The 15,826-nt window shown below is 31.2% G+C and overlaps 1 protein-coding gene across 1 annotated transcript in view; it reads left to right on the forward strand.

The window, feature by feature from the left end:
- Nucleotides 1–15,438, forward strand: part of Rpn1 (regulatory particle non-ATPase 1) — an 81,941-nt gene extending 66,503 nt beyond the window's left edge. The window contains exons 15-19 of the mRNA XM_085825899.1: nt 6,226–6,296; nt 6,377–6,547; nt 10,607–10,775; nt 11,137–11,358; nt 15,041–15,438. Coding sequence (XP_085682025.1) covers nt 6,226–6,296; nt 6,377–6,547; nt 10,607–10,775; nt 11,137–11,358; nt 15,041–15,345 — 938 coding nt within the window. The 3' untranslated portion in view covers nt 15,346–15,438. The remainder of the gene's footprint in view (nt 1–6,225; nt 6,297–6,376; nt 6,548–10,606; nt 10,776–11,136; nt 11,359–15,040) is intronic.
- The last annotated feature ends 388 nt before the right edge of the window (nt 15,439–15,826 follow it).

Consider the following 15,826-nt stretch of genomic DNA (forward strand, 5'->3'; position numbering starts at 1 on the left):
TTCGGTAATTATGACGTCATTATCCAGTAAGTATTTTTTCTTTGATATTTCGTACTCCATGTTGTGGTTTCCGGAACCTATAAACTGAATGTTTATATTTTGAGAGGCAACACGAATTTCAGGAGTTGATGGATTTCAGGTCGACGGATTTTTGGTATTTGACTGTATTGAATAGTTTGCTTACACGGAAGAAAAATTCAAAAAACCATATTAAATTAAATGCTGTGCAGCAAATTCTATGTAGATAAATTGATATAAAACAGAAGTGTTCAATCACACATTCAAAGAAACTAACCTTCCTGTTCTGTAAGCAGTTCATTTCCATTATGCTTTTAATTAAATTCAAAATCATTCTCAGATTGTTTTCCTATTGAACTGTTGTGTTTCAGTCTGTTATTACATTTGAAGCAAAAAGGGAAATTTGCATATTCTAATAAAAATTGTAAGGTCAAGAACTAAAATTTCTTAAAATAAAGAAAAATCAAACTATTTGTTTATATGCATTAAGCAAATATGCAGAAATTTGGTGCCAATTTAATTTATAATTTCTTCATAATTAAATAATTCTTTCATGTATTCTAATTAATAATTTATTATTCAACACAATGTACTATTTGCTGTGAATGAGTTCTTGCATCACCACCGGAAAAACAAGGCCTCGACGCTGCGATTGTGACTTCACTAGTAGCGGATAAAGGAACAAACGGGCTAGCAGCTTCTAGGCAGCACGAATTTTCTTCAAAAATTAGAAGTTTCATTGTTTATTCCCCAAAATAAAAAATAATGTAAGTAAATAAAATACGTAAAAAAATTAAATTTAGGTGAATTTACGCTTTATGCATGAACATTTCAAGGGCATTTAAAGGACTGGCACATTATGGTTTCCATACATTTTTCGTTATGTCACCCAATAAATTCCTTTTGGTTTTACTGTAAGAACGGCAATATGTATATTATTTTCCCATTGAATGCCAAGGACATCTACTTTCAACTTTGTTTTAGCGCCGTAACGAAGTTCGCTTGCTGTATGTTTAAAATATGTGGTTATATCTAAATATAAACATGTATGTAGATGAAACAAACTCATATCCTTTGACATAATCATGACAAGAATTTTCAAAGCAAGCAACAGATTATCTAAAGGAAATGTTACATTATGGTGGTGATGACATGGAAAGCTCAGATATTTAATTGGCTATATTTTTACTTACTAAAATTTATCCATTTTTCTTATATGAAATATTATACAGAATAACAAAAATATATTTTATTGATTTAATTATAAAAATTTTCTTAAATATTAAAACATATTTAAAATGATGCCATAATCAAAATTAGAAGCTGTATAAAATTTAATAAATATAAGTTTTGATATATATTTACACTTACTTAATATTTTATTGACATTGCTATATAGAATAACTAAAGCAACAAGTTTTTAAGCAGTAACATGTGAAATTTAAGTAAAAATAGGTTAGCAGTATAGTAGAAAGTGATGTATTGTGAATAATGTTTGTGTACAGTATTTCATACTTTTGAAAGCAATTAAACAAAAACATTTTAGAAAAAGTAGTGGTATATTATAATTCATGAGGATATCCTAAATTATTTTCTAGCATATAAGTGTAAATTACATTGAGATTAACAATATTTGAAATATGATAGGAGGTGATGTATCTTGTGTTATGTTTATTTAGATAGCATGCCATATAAAATTAATTATATTGAATTCAGAAAGAACTTATAAATGGAATAATAATGTGAAAGCATTTATAAGTTATTGTCTAACATATGAAATGTAAGTAAAGTATATGAAATGTAATGGTAAGTGACATTCATGCACTACATTTGTCTACAGAATGTGAAACAACATATAAAATTAATTTTGTTGAAACCAGTTGTGCAAAAACAAGAGAACCTAGGAAAAGCTAGTGAATATGTAATGATATACTACAATATAAAAGCATTTATAAGTCAGTTTTCATGCAACTAGGAGGAATTCTTTATATTCAGTTTCCATGCATTTATTATCTTTGAAAATTTTGGGTATTTAAAATGTTCCTTGCATTTTAATTTTTATCAGATTGTTTTCACACTAAATTTATATGATTCTGATACTATTTAAGAAGTTTTTTCTAATGAATTACTATCAATTTACTTTTAAATTTTAAGTTGCTTTTGAATTATTCGCAGTATTTGTTGGAATACATGGCCTTGATAAGCAAATTAATAGCATAGAAAAAATTCTGTTTCATAAAAAAAAAAAAAAAAAACTTTTCTACATAGCTTAATCCTTAAATATCTGTTTCCATTCAAGCATTATTTATTCAAAACATTGCAGGTTTTCAGCATAATAATTAGTAACTAGACATAAGTATAATATAAATAATACAGTTTTGAACTTTGAATATTAGACTCAAGATCAGTTCATAATTAAGTCAAGCAAAAAAAATTACAAAATTACTTTCAAAATTATTGTTTCAGAATCATATAAAATACCTTTAATTTATAATCTGCATATCTTGATATTAAAAAAAAATACACTAAATTTTCTTTAAAAATATTTTATTTAATGCACTGCAGCTTTTCAGAGCAATGAATAATAATTACACTTTATATATATGTAATATAGATCATGCAGTTTCCCACAATCATTATTCCTCATACTTTATATGCAAAAAATAATGGCATAAAAGTCTTTCATTTATAAAATGTATAATCTGCATAACTTGATACTTAAATATTTTAAAAACAATGCATACAATTTCCTTTAATCATTAATTATACAAAATGATATAAATTTTCAGCAAATTGAACAGGAATTTTCTTATGGGATGAAATTTAGGGATTCAGTAATAATAACACTCCTATTTCTCACCAAATCATACCTTAGAATACTCTATCATACCATATCATACCTTGATGGGGTGAAATTCTGCCGGTATATAGTATGTAGCCATTTTCTGCACAATAAATCCGATTTGGGGGGGTGGTAAAGTGGATTTTTCAGTATTTGGATAAAATCCTCTGCAGTTAGGAACACAACGAGTATAAACCATTCTTAACAGTTTATTAGCAAATGAAATATTAAAAAATCTGTTATGCAATATGCAAATCTCTCACTAAAACTACAAGCATGCTTGCACGTTACCATCGAAACAAGCCGTACGGTTTGTTATGTGTACTAGTTCCCGCTTTAGTGACGTCACTCGCAGCAGAAGGGAGGCCTTGTTGTTCCGGTGGTGACGGTTTTTGTCAGCATCCTAAAGCTCTGCCTACACAAGGAGGCACATCTTTGAACAAATCACTTCGTAGACGTGTCTACTGACAGTATTTCATCTAAACAGGGAGATTTTATATCTAACGTAGAAGATTTAGTTAATGCTAACAAATGAGGTAAAAAATACTTCGCTGTATAGTTTGCATTAGCAAATCACGTGCATGAAGTGAAAAAAAAATATTGTATTTATAGAAAAAATTCGGAAATTATGATCTGAAAGAAATATTGCATGATAAATTCAGTTTGTTACATTAATAAAAAAAAAAATTCCAAATGATTCATGACATAGCGGGTTTTAACAAAAGTTTCCTGCCACCGCAAATATCATGAATGCAAACAGTTCATGTTGCCGTGTTTAATCATCTGTCAAACGATTTTTGGCATTTGAAAGAAACAGACTTGCTTTCAAACACTGTGTTATAAAATTTATAAAAAAAGTATCGTCATAAAGTACAAGATGTCAGAAATGGAACTATCACACTACCAGATAGTTCTATAGATAGAAAGAGACTTGCTTTAGAATACTGTGTTGTGAAATTTGTAAAACAGTATCGTTATCATTAAGTACAAGGTGTCTGAAATGCTACCAAATTAGAACCATCATTAACTTCCATTTCTGTTGCAAAAAGTCAGCTACAGAATGTTACCAAATCATGTGTACTGATGTTGTATCATATAACACATGATGCTGTGATTTATTTTGGTGAACATTACAAGCAAGGTTTTGCACCAAAAGTTCAAAAACAAGGACTATGACATTCAAGAAGCAGAGTGCTCTGGCCAGCCTACTAGTGTTGATGAGACCTGCCTTCAAGAACTTGTAGAAGAAGATCAGTATGCAACCACTCAAGAGGTTGCTAAGGAGTGACGTTAGTGCCATGTCCATTATGCATAGCATAAACTTGACATACAAGTTCAATCGCTGGATGCCACATGAGCTGACTCAAGCAAATAAGGACAGACATTATTTGGGCCTGCACTAATCTGCTCTAATATCAATGTAAGGATAAAATTCTAAACCGGATCATCACTTGTGATGAAAAGTGGATTTACTTCAACAACACAGGCCAAAAAGGGGGTTGGTCTGCACCAGGAGAGCCCACCGGCAGCATTACAAAGCACAATTTGACTAAAAAAAAAAGGTTATGCTTTGTATCTGGTGGGATTGTTGTGGTATTATCCACAAAGAATATCTGGAAAAGGCAAAACCCTCGACAGTAACGTTGTACAATGAGATGCTAGTCTGTATTGATGCTGCTATTAAGGAAAACTGTGTTCTTGTATTTTGCCACACCCACCATATTACTCCGACATCACTCCTTCATAATTCAACTCTTTTTCACACCTGCAGCTACATCTTGCTGTTGTTATCTTCCATTCTGAACAGGACGTCCAAAATAAGGTTGATCTGTTTTTGGATTTGCTACCACTGAGTTGCTTTAAAAAACTATGCCTGTGTTGGCAGAAAATCATAGATTAGGGTGATGATTACAACCCACACTAAAGGTACTGCTTTCAGGTTTTTTTCTAACTTTATTAAGAACATTTTTTGGTGGAAAACTTACATTACAACTGGTGCATTACAACTAGATATATTATTCAGTAAACTAAACACTGAAAGTAGCTGCTATTGCTTTATGGCATGATTTCCATGCACAGTTTCATCAGCTGTTGTCAAATATGTGTTTGGTGATAATTTATGATGTCATGCAAAATGTTCTTGCCATCATGATGCAGGTGCTACAGACATATATCTGACGTGCAGGATATGTTTCCTTGTGTAGAGACAGACCTACTCAGGCACCTCATATGTGTATATATACTTGTTTGAAGATAAGACTTCTTGTGTAGATGGGGCTTTAGAGAGTGAGGAAGAAGAAATGATGCTTATGTATTATTCAATTGGTAGAAAATTTTGCTAGCAGTTTTGGGTATAGCTATCCCATTACTGAAATGGTCAGGAATCCTTAATCTTTTATTGTTTAGAAATGGAGTTGTCTGTCTTTTTATTTATATGCTTTTAATGTTTCATTGCCTTTTTCGTTTTTGGTGCACCATCATTTTGGTTTAATTTCAAAACTGCTTTTTTCATTTACTTAATTTTGTTCTGATTAAAGTAACAAATGGTATCTTCCTAAAAGGAAAGCAAACTGAAAACTGCTTTCTTCTATTATCTAAATAAATGCCAACAATACACTTCTCTTTCTCTCCCTTTCCCTTAGGTATAGGGTTTATAAGAGTGAAACCATTTACTGTACAAAGGCTTAAATTCAGACATCCAGTATTCAGCGATCTCCTTTGGACCTCCACCCAATAAATTAAAAAACAAAATTAATCTTACAAAAATCTAGGAATAGTTAGTATAATAAGTCAATAATAGGAAACAGTGCTGTAAATTTCCCGTGGACTGAGGTTCTTGCATTTCACTTTCAAATACTTGCTGGCTAGGGACTTGCATTCAGTGACAGTACATTGATTGACACTGTATTGATATTGGCCAAAAATGAGTATATGCTTTTGGCCCTTGAATGGTTGTGTGTGTGGGGGGGGGGAAGGGTGTACCAGTTTTCTATTTGACCTGAACAATAAGTGTAGCCCATTGTTGTCATCTTAATAGATTTAGGCTGATAATCTAAAATACAGAAATTCCTGTAACTGCCAAAGCCCCGACAATTCAGGATCTCGGACTTATTATGATTGGAAAAGTCAGTTAATTTCGAAAATGTGACAAAATTTAGTAAATTAGATATAAAATTAATTTCATTTTGGCAAATTAGTTTCTGTTTAAGTGGCAGAAAGAATATTATAGTGATTATGTTGATCATTATCATTTTAATAGAATCTGAAGTACAATTTTATTAATTTTAGTTTCAGTTTCATTAAATAGCATTATTTTAGATATTTTAGTTTAAAAATAAGCATATAATTTTTATGTTTTATTACAGGTACTGGAAATGTTTTGAAAGTTCAAAATCTTTTACACATTTGCAGTGAACACTATGAAACAAACGATAAGGTAGGTATAGAACTATGCTAAATTTTTTCATTGAAAATTTTTGGAATTGTTTTTAGACATTAAATAATTATTTTCGCTAGGATGAAAAGAAAGATGACAAAAAAGATAAAGATAAGGATGATAAAAAAGAAGAAAAGTCAAATGCACCAGACTTATCATCACAACAAGCAGTGGCTGTGCTAGGCATTGCTTTGATATCTATGGGTGAAGACATAGGTTCAGAGATGGCTTTTAGGGCATTTGGCCACCTGGTAAATATGATCTTAATTTTCATACATAGAAGGATTGTGTTTATCTTTAATTCATCAGTATGACAAACTATAATTTAGAATTTTCAATGCACGTGAAACAAACAAAGTCCATTCAAGTATAAAAATGCAGTTTTTTATATTTATGTAGTGTACAATAGATAAATAATGTCACACTGTATCTAACAAAGTTCTACAATGTTGCATCTGTAATTTTACATGTGTGGTTCAGTGTATTTTTCTCTAAATCAACATTTAATCTAGTGTAAAAGGGAATTTATTAGAAGACCAAAAGAAATTAACTTAATCTAAAATCTATAATAGCATCTCATCAGCAGCATTAAAGTTGCATCAATCAAAATCGAAAATAAGTTCCAATGTTAACATTGTTACCATTCAGAGCCAGAGGACAGTATCTATTCAAACCAGAACCATAATTTAAATTCTGTTACATAAATTTATGACAAAATATTTAGCCACAGAATCTTACTTGCAGTTTGCAAGAATATTTTTCTATCATTACAGGTCTTAAATTGTTCATTAGCTATCTTCTGATGTAACTATTTTTTTTCTTTCTGTCTGCAGATTTTTTACACACATTGCAAAGCATGGAACTGTAAGACATTTTACTATAAGGAGTCAACGGCTATGGTGTTGGGTTAAGAGACGAGTATTGGGGGAAGTATAAAAGTCTGTGACATGCTTTCCCCAGTATATCTTTTAGAATGAGGGCACTGATTTGAATGTCCATTTAAGAGATTGGTAATAGAGAAATAATTGTAAGATTCCCAGATTCCTGGGATGCTTTAAGAAACTAGCATGCTTTTTTGAGGAGAGGGGGACAGCATGCTATTCTTGTAAGTATTTAGTCCCTATGACATATTGATGTGCAAGATGACAACTTTGTGAGAGACTTGGTCTTACTGTGTACATTTTGCCTATAGAGGTTGCTTGTAGGTTTTAATGTCAATCTGCATTCTGATATATTTTGAAGTATTCACCTCCTTTTTTTTTAAAGTTTATGTGGATAAGTTGATTAAAAGAAGAAAAGTTGATGTTGAATCAGTAAGAAACTGTAACAGTAACAAAGCTGAAAGAAGTACAGAGAGATGTGGGAAATATTGAAACATCTGTATATATTATTTTAATGTTCACTATAGACTATTTTTCATATACTGAATATTAAACCTTTTTCTTACATTTCCCATTGCAATCTAGGCATAGGGTATGGAATATAATTCTGATGCTTTGTTCTAGTGAGATAAAAGGCTATCAATCTCACTTTTCTTTAAATGAAATAGCATACATTGCCTGCATTCTATTTGATGATGTTCATCACTTATTTTAATTTGCTTGTTTTTCTTGTTTCATATTACCAATTTATTCAGAGGTGAAAAGTCTCTTTCAACAATGCAAAGAAATTGATTTCTGTTTTCGATAATGTGGCTTGTTTGAGCAGCTTCTGATATCTTTGAATTCTTATAGATTTATTTCCATTATGTTAGCTCTGAATTTTTTCTTTGTTGGTAGAGCTAAAGTCAACGCTGTCTCTCTTTTTCCAATGCACCCACTTAACCAACTGTTTCTTGTTTAATACATTCTTTGTTGGTAACTTGTCAAAACATTGGAATTTTGTTAATTTGTTTTTGTGTTCTGATTATTCAGTATATTTACATTACATCCCATCTTTTAAGGTCTGTGTCCATCAAAGCCTAACTTTTAAAACTGGTTGATTCTGTAAAAGGCTTTCTGCTTAGCAGATAAATGGCTTCATAGAACCTTTTTCTTTTTCTATCTGATTCCAAAATTACTATTTGTTTGTTAGCTACCCTAGTATATCTTCTTTTTGGTTACTGCTGCATGAAAAAAATATTTACTGGTACTTTTTTTGTTGTCAGTGTATATCTAAAGAATTTTGAATTCTAAGTAACGTCTATCAAGTCCAAACATGTATTAGTCCAACATGTAGTATTAGTCCAAACATGTGCATTCTAAATAAACATAGTTTTCTTTCTTTTGGCGAATACCAGAGTTTCAAAAAAATATTTGCATTTTATAACTTTTAAATGCTATTATTATGTTTTGTCTTGAGCTGATTCTATCAGAAAAGGACTATTTGGTGTGAAATTTTTGAACAAAATTTTTCATATATATATATATTAATAATGTATCATAATATTTAAAATTAGGCAAAGTTAAATATCATAGGTTGCCATTAATCAATGTAAATATCAGTGCTGGTTTTATAATTAAATCATTAGTTTTAGAAGCAGCAAATGCCACCTGATGTTTAATTTTCTGCAGGGTGGTTATAAGCCAATAACTATTTAACAATGAATAGTTTAGAAAGTAAACAACTGAGCAAACTTTTATTGCCATTTAATATATTATTAGGATTTTAGTTATTATGTTACATTTTGATGCATGCACTTGCATTTAGGCAATACTGGTTGAATCTTTTAGGAACAGATTCCACGGCTCTTTGTAGCATCCAAACTGGGACATTTGCAAACACCTCGTGGGTATTATGACAAAGACTGATTCCTTGGTTTTAACTTTACACTTGTTCCTTAGCCCATCCCTAAAGAAAGAAGTGTCGGGGGTTAGATCATTGGCTGCATGCAGGCCATTCTGTTGGTCCCCAGCAGCCAATCCATCTGCCAGGGAAATTGTAATCAAGCTATACCCTCACTGGAAATTTGAAGTAGGCTGGAGCTCTGTCCTTCATGAACAGCAGTGCCTGTCCAGTTTCCCATTCTTGAATCACAGGCCATATGTATGTTTGAAGCATCTCCAAGTATTGTTCACCATTCATGGTGTTGTGGTTCATGGACCAATGAATCTTCATAGACGTCATTTCACACTGGACTCTTACCTTTGGTCGTGATAGCATTTTTCCTATCATTACGTTTGGATCGAACTCTGACTAATAATGACAATTGTGACAGTTTACAAAACCTCCCACGTGAAAAACAGTTTCATCTGACCACAGTATGTTGTCTTACAAATTGGGATAATCAGCTACCCAGTGTCTTCCAAGGTCGAAAATGTAACTAACCTTTTTAAAATATTCATCACCTTGTGACGTGACAGTCTCAATTTCATAGCAGCTCATTGTATGGACTTTGAAGGGCTATGTCCAAACATGTGCATAACAACATTTACATCATCTTCCAATTTTGATGTTGAGGGTCTTCCAGATTAATTTGCAGCTTTGGTTGTCATTAATTTTGTATGACAGTTCTTTATTGTCTTAGGGTTAAGCATTGCATTCCTACCTTGCTTTGCCTCCACCATCTCTGCACTTGCACCACTAACCTCTAAACTTTATACCTGGCGGCAGTCTTAGCTCTGTCCTCTGTGCTATTTTGTGTTTTTACTTTGTTAACCTCTGAAATCATAAATGGTAAACATTATATTAGTTAACAATATTACATGCTGGTTTGGGGAATCTAAATTTAAAAAATATATATAGTAAGTTAAGACATTTACATATTTTTTCTATTAATCAAGTATTTAGATTGGTTTGGCTTATTTAATTATGGCAAACTAATGTAAGGGCTATCTGCTTGGGGAAATTGATGCATTTCGGGTTTTTTTTTTTTTTTTTTTTTTTTTAGGGAAACTGGCTCATATCTATGTTATGCATTTCGAAAACCATAGCACCAGGCATATAATCAGTTTGTCGAATCCAAGTTAAATTATGAGTATTCAGCAACTTCACCTTTCAGCTGCTGCTGGGCTCAAGTATTAAGATGCAGTATACTGAGCATTAGATGGGGCGATGAGGGTTTTTTATAAATTTAATTATATTTATATATTGTTACTTAATTTATTCATTCAGTATTTTGAATAATGAGTTGCAGTTTGAAGTTATTTAGAAGACAGTTATTTTATTTCCTTGAATTATTATAACAACTATGTTCTAAAAAATAACATTTTCTCAACTATATTCATAATTTTAAAGTTTCTGTATTATTCACAAAAAATGTGAATATATTCTTTAATATTAATATTCTTCAATGGATTGATATAAAGATTTATTCCTATTTCATTATTCAGCTTAGATATGGAGAGCCTGTCATCAAGAGATCTGTGCCATTAGCATTAGCTTTAATATCTGCATCAAATCCAAAGTTAAACATCTTGGAAACATTAAGCAAGTTTTCACATGACAGTGATGCTGAAGTTGCATATAACGCTATCTTTGCTTTGGGTCTGGTTGGTGCAGGTAAGATATTTACATTATTTTAATAATTACTTGCTTTATTTTAAAATTTGTTACAAGCTCGTAATCACATACACAGAAATAAACGCTGAATGCACAAAAGCACAAAGAATAAAAACTGCTAATTCTTCTGAAATTCAGCAGTTTATGAACAAGCAACTAGAATGGTACTATCAGTTTGACATTCTTCTTTTGTGTAGCCTTTTAATTAAAAAAAGAGTTTAAATATTTGTATGTATTCATTCTATTATTTTTTATTATTATTATTCATGGCTATGTTTTCTTACAAAGTATGCGATTTTTATGATGAGAATTTTTTCTTCTGTCTCAAATATTTTAAATATTCCTAGTTTTTATTCCGTAGGCACTAATAATGCTCGACTTGCTGCAATGTTACGACAGTTAGCACAATATCATGCTAAAGATCCAAATAATCTCTTCATGGTACGCTTGGCCCAAGGTTTGGCACATCTTGGAAAAGGAACTTTAACACTTTGTCCTTATCACCATGACAGACAGCTTTTAAGTCCAGTCTGTGTCGCTGGACTTATGGCTACACTTGTTGCATTTCTTGATGTGAAAAACAGTAAGTAAAATTCTTAATACTGGTTACTTTTCTTCTATAATACTGGTTAAACCAGTATTATAGTTTTCTGGTAAAAAATCCGATTTTTGTTAATTATGTTTAGCAAAATCTTGTTGATTTTGAATGTGGCCTTAACATTTATAATTCTGTCATTGTTATTACAGTCAACTCCCAGGTATAATGAATAAACTTCTTAGTCCCAAACGATTGCCTGTGCACTCATATTTTATGCAGTGAAAGTGAACTGTTGTACATCTGGATATTAAACTATAATGCATAATATGAATGTCTTTGACTGAAACTTTTTTGTAATTTTCAAAATTCTTTCCAGAGTCTCTGAAAATTTTAACTAAAAAATTACTAACGTTTGAAGTCATTCTAAAATATAAGGATAATGAATAACACTTTCTGTTCTTTTATTTTTCTCCACCTTTCTACATTCTCTAAACAAAAGCTGCCCAAGATGGATATAATATTTCTTGGAAAACCAGGAAACACAGTAAGCATTTCTTACATGTATTATGTCACGAAAATAGTTATTCTTAACTATAAATTTGTATTAGTGGGAGATATATACTTTGAGGAAAGGGTGTGAATACTAACTTATATAATAACTTATCAGGTTTAACTTTTATGCTAACTTATCGGTAAAATTATGTAATATGTGTGAAACTGAGAAAGAACAAAAAACAAATTGTTGCAGATATTAATAGTTGTGATAAAAGCTTAATATTTTTAGTTATTATTCACTTCTTTTTACAGATATAACAATGCTAATCAATTTTCTTTTGGTTCATTAACCAATTTTTATTGGATCATATATAGTGAGCCAAACTTTTGGTCCCTTGAAATTTATTTTGCCAGGTTTTACTGTATATTAATATTTGTATTAAAAATGTTTATTGATATTAAACAGAAATAATTATGGTCTCGTAAGAAAATGTTTGTCATTAAAATATGCCTAAATTATTTTTTAATACTACTAATTCACTCGTTCAGTTGTCAGTTTGACTAAGGCTATTTTTGTGCTTCCATATATATATATATTGGGTTTTATCGAAAAGTTCGTGTTGCCATGTTTAATCATATTTTGTAAAACGATTTTTGGAATTTGAAAGAAAGAGACTTGTAAATTTGCGAAAAAATATAATCACATTACCAGATTACAACCGTCAATTACTTCTAGCTCTGTTGCAAAATGTCAGCTACAGATTGTCACTAAATCATGTATACAACTTTAAGTACTAATGCTGCATCATATGTCACTGTGAAAGTTGGGTAACAAAAGTACAATCACTAATTGGCTAATTTACCATGCGAGTATATCCTTCCTCTGATAAATTAATCTTGCTTGCCATAATAAATTGAAGTCAAGGCTTTCCGAAATAATAAGTATGCAAAATATATCCAAAAGCAATGCAAATCGTACAGACCCCCCCCCCACATAGTAACATTTAAAAGACCCTCTAAATAATGGGAGGAATAAAATAAAAAAGGATTCAAAGGGATATCAGAAATGGGAATGTTAATATCTCGTGGCGTGTTAAAGATCCGAGTTTTGTTTGTTTACATTACACTTTCCCTCCTCCCCTGCAACGGCTGACACCAAAGTTACTGTAATCAAACTGAATGTCAGGATCTGTTCAGTTCAAAAGTAATGGACCATTTAGTGGTCTGTAAAAAATGGTTCAGCTTAAAATGCACATATGCATCACCTATCCCCTAAGCTCATTATCCAGTATTGCATGGGCTGAATGCCTGACTCTGAAAGACATTCCTAGGGAATGCATATATGGACACCCCTCTAGAAAGGGTTAACATATGCCTCATGTTTCTAAGTGCTAAATTTTAAGGCTGTCTAAGTTTGCATATATTTTACAGTAATTCAACTTTCAGATGGTTTAGTATTCTGTCAATAAAGTTTGCAGTTCCATACTTAAGGACCTCATTCTGGATATGAGCTCTTGGGGTATATACAGTATTCCTTACCAATGTGGTTTAATTTTCATTGGTCAAACTAAGCATAATATTTTGTGCTACAGAACGCGAGGCATATGTTAGAAGATAATACAGCAAGATAAATCCTCTGTTGCCCAACACTGTAGTCAGAGAGTTGCATTTTCCATTTTTCTGCAGCCAAAATTTGTCAAAAAACATCTTCCGTTGGCAAATTAGATTTTCTAGAGGCATTTCACAATTATAAAAATCTTTAAGTTCTAGTTAATGAACTTAATTCCAGTCTGTGTTTACCCTCAGCTTTCGAGGAAATTATTTCATTGCTTTCATTATCTGATTCATAAATTAACATCTGATGAAGTTATCAGTGTGAATTATCTAATTTATATTAATAAAATTATTACTTGCATATTATCTTATCAATTGTAAAAGTTGGCAAAGATCCCACCAAAGTTGTGTCAATCATTCGTGTGAAATTTTGAAGGAGCTGACACCTCTTTATTTAATGAACAATCAGTATTGCATCCATTTCATTTTCATGCTTTGTAAAAAGTCTCTCATCGATTTCTACCATTTTCTTAGGCCCTCTGATATTCCCAGAAGCTCTGTTTAGAACAATATGAGTTCAAACTTCATGTAGGTAATTGTTCCAATCTATTACTGTTTTATCGGCCCTATTCGACTGTTTCCCCCCCTTCATTTAACAGATGTAAATTCTCCTCATCATCTATAAATGAACTAAGATGAAGTCAAAAATATGATTGTACAGCCCTCAAATCATGTTCCCCTTCAAATGGATATTCTCTTGTCACAATTTTTCACACTGTATTGCAATTGTTTGCCTGTTTGCAAAAACAAAAAGTACCACATGCAGAATCAATCGAGGTTACATCAGACAAAAGTGCAGATGTCATGAGTATGTTGCTACATCATGCTTATCCATAAAAAGTGTAATCATGCTGCTTGCAACAGTTTCATAGTCAATGGAGTAATATGCAAGTACCAAAAAATTCAACAAACATTTCTTTTAATATTTCAATTAACAAAATTCAGTAATTACTTTTAATAAATGATTTTATCATTACAAACTTTAAAGAAACACATAAATCCTTCCCCCTCCCCCCCAAAAAAAAACACATTATAAATAATTTCAAGGGGGGGGGGGACTAAATCCTCTATTGCTGGTCAAAAAATTACATCTTCCATTTTTCTGCAGTCATAATTACTCAAGAAACATCTGTTAGCAAATTAGATGTTCTAGATGCCTTCCATATTCATAAAAATCGTATAGTTGTAGTTAATAATCCCAAATTCTAATCCGTCTTTACCTTCAGCTTTTAAGAAAATTATTTTTGTCAATAGATGCCACTAGTATCTGTGTTCTGTCTGGTCTGTTCTTAATCCATGAATGCAGGGTTATCCTGTGTCATTTTCTCTTTCAGTTGAATAAGAATGTTCTATTCAAACCTTTGATATTGGTTCTCCTAATTTATGCAACTTTATTATTTTTGTTTCAGTATCTAAATGTGTTTTCTTCAGTGTATTATTTTAGTTAATATCAAATACTTCTTTTAAGCTTACTTAAATCCATATGTATAAGTTTACATAAGCAAAGAACATATGTTATGGTCTGAATTTTTAATTTATATATACACTCTTGTACATATTGCTATAGTTCTTTCTAAAGTGTAAATTTGTATTAAAATTATATTTACTTTTTTTATAGTTATACTCAAGAACGCTCATTATGTACTGTACAATCTAGTTGCTGCAATGCAGCCTCGTATGTTAGTAACATTTGATGAAGATCTTCAACCATTGCCTGTTCCAGTCAGAGTTGGGCAGGCTGTAGATGTTGTGGGACAAGCTGGAAAACCAAAGACTATAACTGGATTTCAGACACATACTACACCTGTTTTGCTTGCATATGGTGAAAGAGCAGAGCTAGCTACCGAAGAATATATACCATTAACTCCCATATTAGAAGGATTTGTTATACTACGGAAAAATCCTAATTATACAGCTGTTTAACTGAACTTTTTAAATGATCAAGAATAAATTATTCTTAAAAAAATGTAATGTTTTGTTATAATAAAAACACCATTCGCATTTATTTAAAAATGACTTTTTATAGAATCATATTTATTATTTTTAATTGTGAATCAATGCATCTCCATTTACTGATTTATAACATATACATTTTCTTCAATTCGGAAAGATGACTCAACTAAAAATGTTTATATGTGCTATGTGATCTTTTATTCAGTTTTGTAGAGAATATTGAATTCTGATACCTTCCTGCAATTTCTATCCATGAAAGAAAATACCCAAATAACAGTTCAGATATGCACAAATTATAAATATGAAAAATTATCTACTGAAGTTATAAACTGCATTATATCTTGTAATAAATCTGTAGGAATAGTTTATAAGAGCATAGAGTAGTATACCCAAGCTCAGATTTTGATTATGTGCATTTTCTTTTTTTCATCTTTTGTTGTTTTAAAGCCTT

Source organism: Stegodyphus dumicola, chromosome 10 (genome assembly GCF_044657685.1).
Source record: "Stegodyphus dumicola isolate Sdum_Otavi_A_Nest chromosome 10, ASM4465768v1".
In the NCBI taxonomy this organism is placed as follows: Eukaryota; Metazoa; Arthropoda; class Arachnida; order Araneae; family Eresidae; genus Stegodyphus; species Stegodyphus dumicola.